We start from the raw sequence: 8,296 nt of genomic DNA on the forward strand, positions 1-8,296 counted from the left end.
TATATATATATATATATATATATATATATATATATTATACATATATATATATATATATATATATAGTGTGTGTGTGTGGGGGGGTGAGACATAACGGTACTTCATCTAGCTACCTAATGGTCACCAATGGTGTGCCACAAGGCTCAGTTTTAGGTACAATTCTTTTTACAGTTTATATTAATAATGTAGGTCTAACCATTCCTGACACATCCTTGCATCTCTATGCTGATGACCACTCCTATCATTTGAGGAAACTATGCTTTCTAGTTTTTATATTGCTTACAAGTATAATGAATGGGGTGGTCGAAGACTAATCTATAGGGCCTAGACCACCACTGGGCACCCCCTGGCTCCTCCATTACACCTGGTGATAAAGTTGCTCTCTCCACTCAGCAGGATCCATCACTCAGTACTGTCTCCGACAATAAAAAAGGCACCTCCCTCTGTTCTTCACCACAGTGTAACTCCTACCCACTTGAATATCTTGCACCAAAAACGATAAGGTTTACTTTCATTCACTGTTCAGTTCCAGTCCAGAAAAACACTCATCTCCAAAACTACAAGAACTCACTATTTAAATCCCTCAGAGATGGGGGGCATCGGTGTACAGCTTCTTCTTCTTTTATTTTTATTTTTATACCAATTATTTGTGTCTACACAAAGAGCTGCTTCTCACACAGCTGAATCAGTGGCCATGGCACCTGTGCTGTTTGTGCAGGCGGACATGAGTCCATAATCACAACCTGAGGGACGGACGAGCTCATGTTTTCACCTCTTGCAGAATAAAGAAGATGAGCCTAAGTCTCCGTACATCAGCAGCACGCTCCACGTTCAGAGTATTGTGTCGAATAAAGCTGCATGCTAATCCAGCCCCGTGTGGTGGAGTACTTGTTCTTTAGAGACACGCATCACTGCCTTGTGCCAAACTGGACTAAACGGAGGTCATTGTCAAATTACTTCACAGCTCTCTTAGACGACCTTCAGCCGTCCAGCTTTAATGAACGTCTCCTTCCCGTGAAAAGGTGTCCTTGAGAACAATTCTGATGTGTTTCTTTCATCTGTGGTTGAAACGTGCTCAACCTCACAGAGATATGAAACAATCTGAAGACAAAGGAGAAAAACCTGGCGTAAAATATTAAGTGAGGAGGGAATGCTGTATATGTTCTGCTCAGTTGATATATAGTTGGCTGAGTATGCAGGTGCCAAAGACCAAAACAAACTCACATCGCATTTAAATGTTTCAACCACTTTAATGGAGATTACAATCCCTGGATCCTTTAAGGGATGAACTTATAATTAAGTTTGAGTCGAGCGTCTGTATTGATCTGGCAAACAGCTGAAGACTCTTTCTCTGCAGCTCGACAAACAGATCAGGGTGAGACGCGTCTCTGAGTCTGGAGAACGTCTTTATTTATACGTCTCTATTTACATCTCTATTTAGAGTGAGGACATCTGTCCTCCAGGATCTGTTCCTCTACAAGAAACATCACATCTAACCACTTCTGGATTCTGCAACAAATGACTGTCAGTTTTTATGACCAAAGTGAAAGCCCAGAGGTCAGACGTGAGCACATCACCCCTGTTTTATTTTCTCTCCACTGGCTTCCAGTCGATTTTAGAATTAAATTAAAAATTTTATTATTCACTTTTAAAGCTCTCAATGGTCTTGCCCCACTATATATGACTAATCTTGTAGCTGTCTGTGAATATAGGAGAACAATGAGATCATCTAATACATTTCTACTCTCTGGCCCAAAGTCCAACTACAAACGATGGGGTGACCGGGCCTTTTCGGTTGTCGCACCCAGACTCTGGAACCAGCAACCTCAGGACCTGCACTCCATCACTGACATGGAGCATTTTAAATCTAATCTTAAAACCTTTTATTCAGGCAGGCTTTTAATACCTAGTAGGTCTTTGACAATTTTGCCATGTTTTAATTGTAATTGTTTTTGTTTTTAACTGACTGATTTTTTATTCTTGTTTGTTTTTAACTTCTGTATTGTGCAGCACATTGTGCACCTTTTGGCTGCTGGAAAGGGCTCTATAAATAAAGTTTGATTGATTGATTGAACTTTAAATCATGGATCTTCCTGCTGTCTCTACTTTAAGTGTGTGATTTTATGATTATATTGTTTATTTCTCCTGAATCTTACATCATCATCATCATCATCATCATCATCCATCCATCCAGCCATCCATTACCTTTTACCCGCTTCTTCCATTTTGGGTCACGGGGGTTGCTGGTGCCCATGTCCGGCAATCATTGTGTGATGGGGGTACACCCTGGACAGGTCTCCAGTCCATCACAGGGACACATAGAGACAAACAAGACAAACAAACATTCACTCTCTCACTCACACCTAGAAACAAATTAGAGTTATCAATCAGCCTAACATGCATGTTTTTGGACTGTGGGAGGAAACCAGAGTACCTGGAGAAAACCCACGCATGCACAGAGAGAACATACAAACTCCACCCAGAAAGGCCCCCGGACCGGGATTTGAACCAGGGACCTGCGCGCTGAGAGGCAGTAGCTCTACCAGTTGCGCCACCGTGCTGCTGTTACATCATCGTCTTCATCATATTCCTGTTTAACGTTCAGCTGCTCTTCACGGCTTTCTGAAAAGATCAATCATGGTCTCACTGCCAGGAGGGCTTTTCACACACCTCTCCAACCAGGAGCCAAGAAAAATGACTTTACAGTTTTAAGGTCATATGTTTCCATAATATTTCGTGTGAGCACAGAAGGTTAGGGTTGGCTTGTTATGCTGCCATAGTTTTAGACTACTAGAAGACAAATTGACCACATTTCCTTAAATGAATTGTTAAAATTGAATAGTTTTCATTTGATACTATTTCTATCTTAACATGTGATTCTTGACCTGCCATTGTGTATCTGTTCCTCCTTCAAGTTCCTCTCAAACCCAGCCGGTTGAAGCAGATGGCAACTTGTCCTCAGAATGGTTCTGCTAAAGGTTGTTTCCTCATGAGGGAGTTTTTCCTTTCCACTGTCACCTTCATGCTTGCTCATGATTTGAGTTCTGTGATGGAGTTAAACTCAAAGCAGTCTGCTCCTCAGATAAAAAACTGTTAAAATATTATTTTTTATATATGAACGTTTCTGTTCAGTGACCTGAGATGACTTCTGTTGTGACTTGGTGCTATATAAATAAACTGAATTGAATTGAATTAAATATCTTCCATTAAAAACATTAAGGTTTTCTTGCATTCGCTGTTCAGTTCCAGTCCAGAAAAAAAAAAAAAAAAAGCACTCCTCTGCAAAACTATAAACACTTTAAATCTTTCAGTGATGGGGGGACATCAGAGTTCCACTTGCTTGTTTTGAGTTTTAGATCCAGTTAGAGCTGAAGGTTTAAGGTGTGTTTTTATAGCCTGAAATGTTCGGCTATCATGAAGGAGCAATATGCCACAATGAGACAGCTCAAGCTTTTAAAATCTTCATTGTCTCCTGTGTCACACTGAATGTGTTGCAGTTTTATAATACTGCATTGCATTATTTTATTGTTGCAAAAACTTATTTAAAGTCTAGTTTGAATAATTCTGACTCATTACATTTAGTACTATTGTCTATTTTTCTGAAGAAAGTCTAACATCTGCTGAGTGTGCTGTTCGAGTCAAACCACACATAACGTCTGTTTACCTGAAGGAGTCAGCATTCTTGAATTGTGCATTTCTCTGCATCTGCCCCATGTGATCTTGAACTAACAAGTAAGGTACAGATTGAGCTTGAATCCAAATTCACCATTAAAACTCCATACATGTAGAAAACTTTTGGTTGGCACCATTCACAGTCTTCTTTCAGTGAAACTAAACCATGCTGCTACAATGTTTTATAAAGTAGACCAACAGCAAACCTCTCAGGAAAGCATTAATAACCTGCATGTTTGGACACAGGTAGGCTGTAATGTGATCAAACTGGTATTTTATTATTAGATACTGTGTTGTAGTGCTGCTGTAAATGTTTTGACACTATATGTTTAATGCACTAATACGTTTACTGACCTGAAGCTGGGGCTGTGGGAACAAGGAGCCATTCATCAGCGTCCTGACCTCCTCCAGTCTGGACCCAGTCAGGAACAGTGATGCATGGTTCTTGTCGGATGTTCCTCCCCTTTTAGATTCAGGAGTTTAAAGCATTTAGCTGTGTTGTATCTCACTTTCTCCTTGTGTAAGTGTCTGTTTTGCTTCTTCCAGAGGTTGACGCTGCAGCGGTAGTGACTTTCTCCTCCTGTGTTTAATGCTTAATATAGTTCTAGCAAATGTGGCATCTAATTAGCTGTCAGGACTTCCGCGGGGTGGAATGATGGATAATGCGGAAGCGTTGCATTAATAAAACTCAGCCAAGCAGAGTAAAGCAGAGACTTGGGAATATGGATACCTGGGCTCAGGGGTGTTATTTCATGCAGCGGGGCTCTGCAGATGGAGGCGTGTGTTTCAGGTTTAAATGGAGGCCGGCTGTGGCGTAGAAAAGATACTCGTTCACTCGTAGGCTGATTGGAGGACGACTTTACCAGAGCTGTGCAGTCACTGTCATGCTGCTGAGTCATCTGTGATTTACAGTCTAATTGGGGCATAATTCACCAGCTGGTTCATGCTTAATTTGATAAATTATGTTTCACACAAGGAAGGAGAGCTGAATAGAAAGTTTGTCACCAAGATATTTGGACCCCTGTGCTGCCACTTGAGATGGTAAAATGATGCATTTGGACATGCACCCTTGAGTTTAATGTCCACCCCCATCCCCCATTACAGTTACAGTTCTTATTAGAAGAGCAGTGAGTGAGGCAATAAACCAGTTTAAATGTAGTGATTCATCTATAGGTCTACACATAACATGAATGGAAACAGGTCTCTCTTGTAAGTGTGTCCTCATGGCTCAATGAGACTAACCTGTATAAATAAAAGTTGAATGAATGAAAGAATTCTGTCACTGAAGTGTACCTGCGGAGTCAAACATTTCACCACCTCAGCTGGAGACAAAGTTTCTGGCTGCAAACAGAGAAGACACTCTTTGTCAACAAGCTAACAACTTTCAAAAGAGCTAGGAAGAAATGAACTGGCAGCTCATTTAAAGATGTGTGTGGCTTTGGAGGAGAAAGAGGTGCAGCTGAGCTTGAGTTGACAGCTGGTTCTGTGGCTCGTCCGGCTTTCATTCAACATGCATTGAACATGCACTCTCCTGAGTGCATCTGTCTGTTGCATGTCACCAAGTTACGACGCCTCCTTCTCACCCCTTTTCCATTTCCAACGTCTCCATCTTCTCCCCTCTTGTGTGAAGTCACACTTCCTTCTTCTGCTCCATCTGTACCGCCAAGTCTGGTTTCCTGTCAGGTCCATTTGCTGTTTCCTCAACAACATCTCAGGGTTTTTCATGTCACTGTATCTCATCATTTAGCCAGAACAAGCACCAAAACTCTGAAAGAGCTAAAGTTATTAGTAAGTTCTTATACTTTAATTTTAGGAACGACATATATGTTAAGTTGTTGCCTTATTTTGCTCATACAGAATAAATTATGATTGTGTAAATATGCACATCATATATGACAAAACTTCTCTAATACTTAACTTTTGTCATGTGAAATACAGGTGCATCTCAAAAAATTAGAATATCATGAAAACATTCAATTTTTTTTGTTAATCATTTAAGAAAGTTAAACTTGTTACTGATTCATTACACACAGAGTGAAATATTTCAAGCCTTTTTTTATTTTTTGTAATTTTGATTATTATGGCTTACAAATAATGAAAAAACAGAACTCATTGTCTCAGAAAATTAGAATATTGTGAAAAAGTTTCATTTTGAAATTGTTCACATTATACACAGACAATTTCTAGATGTGCCTGCAAATGTGGAATTCCTTAAGTCAATGCATTCCTGAACCAGAGACAACATCAGAAGTGTTTTATCTGGGCTGTGGACTTGAGAAAACACAGTGGATCAACACCAGCAGAGGACATGTCATCCCAAATCTTCACGGACTGTGGAAACTTCACACTGGACTTAAAGTAATGTGGATTCTGGGCCTCTCCACTCTTCCTCCACACTCTGGGACCTTGATTTCCAAATGACATAAAACTTTTACTTTCATCTAAAAAGAGGACATTTGAACACTGAGCAAGATTCCAGCTCTTTTTCTTCTCAGCCCAGGTAAGATGCTTCTGATTTCTGTGGTTCAGGAGTAGCTTGACTTGAGGAGTGAGACATTTGAAACCCATTTCTAGGACTCATCTGTGCAAAGTGTGTATGACAAATAAAGAACCTTGAATCCTTGAATAGTGTGCATGTTTCCACTATGGAACGTTGTCAAAATGTAATTTTCTGAGACTCTGTGTTTTCATTATATGAAAGCCATAATCAACAAACTTACAAGACATAAAAGCTTGAAATATTTCACTCCACGTGCAGTGAAACTAATAATATTTGAGTTTCACTTTTTGAAGTGATGGACCAAAATACTGAACTTTTTCACTATATAATAACTTTTTAGATGTACCTGTAATGTAATGTGACATGATGCAGCAAAGGAAGGTAAATGTTTTATATGTCCAAGAGATCAAATGGAAGGACAAAAAGTATACTACCACCACAGTGTTTCACAGATAGGATAAGGTTCTTATGCGGGAATGCAATGTTTTCCTTTCTCCAAACATAATGCTTTTCATTTAAAACTAAATGTTTTATTTTAGTCTTATCTGTCCATAAAACATTCTTCCAATAGTCTTCTGGTTTGTCCACATGATCTTTAGCAAACTGCATATGTTCTTTTTGGAGAACAGTGGCTTTCTCCCTGCAACCCTGCCATGTTCACCATTGTTGTTCAGAGTTCTCCTGATGGTGGACTCATGAACATTAACACCAGCCAACGTGAGAGAGACCTTCAATTGCTTAGAAGTTACCCTGGGGTCTTTTGTGACCTTGCTGGCTATTCGCCTTGCTCTTGGAGTGATCTTTGTTGGTTGCCCATTCCTGTGGAGGGTAACAGTGGTCTTGAATTTCTTCCATTTGAACACAGTCTGCTGTCTGACCATGGATTGCTGAAGTCCAAACTCTTTAGAGATGTTTTTATAACCTTTTCCAGCCTGATGAGCATCAACAACTCTTCTTCTGAGGTCCTCGGAAATCTCCTTTGTTAGTGCCATTATACACTTCCACAAACGTGTTGCGAGGGCATCCATGTTCTTGAAATCAAACAGAGTGCCCACTCACACCTGATCATCATCCCATTGAATGAAAACACCTGACTCTAAATTCAACTTCAAAATAATTAAATTCAATTCAGTTTATTTATATAGTGCCAATTCACAACAAAGTTGTCTCAGGGCACTTTATAGAAACATTCACATACATAGAAAAGCCAATTAGTAAAGTTCTCTGTCTAAGGAATCCAGCAGACAAGTTGAATCGGCTGAATCAACTGCTAATCAATGAGGTTCTCATGCTTTTGCCACTCGCTAATATGTAATATTGGATCTTTTTTCCAATAAATAAATGACCAACTACAGTATAATATTTGTCTCATTTGTTTATCTGGGTTCTCTTTATCTACTTTTAGGACTTGTGTGAATATCTGATATTTTAGGTCATATTATGCAGTCATTTGGAAAATTCTAAAGGGTTAACAAACTTTCAAGCACCACTGTAGCTCCATCTTACATTACAGATACTATTGTTCTATATTTTCCTAACTGAGGACTTTGTTCCCAGACTACAGGTTTACTTGTGGTTCCTAGAGTTTCTAATAGTAGAATGGGAGGCAGAGTTTTCAGGCTCGTCTCTTGTAGAACCAACTTTTAGTTTCTGCCAGTGAGGCTGACACTTTGTGTACTTTTAAGACTACACTGAAAATGTTCTTTTTTGATCAGTCATATAGTTATAGTTGGTCTGAGTTTCATGAGCTATCCCTTAGTTCTGCTACTGTAGACTTATACTTCTGAAGGACAAACTGACCACATGCCCTCACTCTGCTGCTGTCTTTACTCACTTTAAAGATTTGTACATTAAATTATTGCTGACATTATTCTGTGTGTTCTTTGACTTTCCTTCCATAGAAACTAAACCCGGACTGTAGAAATTACATGCAGACTATAGAAGCTTCACGTGGACCGCAGAAATTACAACTGGACCATATAAACTACTCCTTGACCAAGACTATGAACCTGGAATTTATCCCGATACAAGGATTAAACATTAAAAGTTTCATCAAATGTTCATGGAATGTTGTTTATTGGAGCATATTCCAATGATGGAGCATGAACTGTCTTCTCCTCTTCT

At 39.4% G+C, this 8,296-nt stretch overlaps 1 protein-coding gene across 1 annotated transcript in view; it reads right to left on the reverse strand.

Annotated features, from left to right (window-relative positions):
• Positions 1–7,164, reverse strand: part of LOC119410845 (matrix metalloproteinase-20-like) — an 11,784-nt gene extending 4,620 nt beyond the window's left edge. The window contains exons 1-2 of the mRNA XM_037677767.1: positions 6,922–7,164; positions 1,623–1,700 (exon numbers count right to left, since the gene is read on the reverse strand). Coding sequence (XP_037533695.1) covers positions 1,623–1,700; positions 6,922–7,164 — 321 coding nt within the window. The remainder of the gene's footprint in view (positions 1–1,622; positions 1,701–6,921) is intronic.
• Between the last annotated feature and the right edge of the window lie 1,132 nt (positions 7,165–8,296).

This window comes from Nematolebias whitei, chromosome 6 (assembly GCF_014905685.2).
Source record: "Nematolebias whitei isolate Nwh7 chromosome 6, NemWhi1, whole genome shotgun sequence".
NCBI lineage: Eukaryota > Metazoa > Chordata > Actinopteri > Cyprinodontiformes > Rivulidae > Nematolebias > Nematolebias whitei.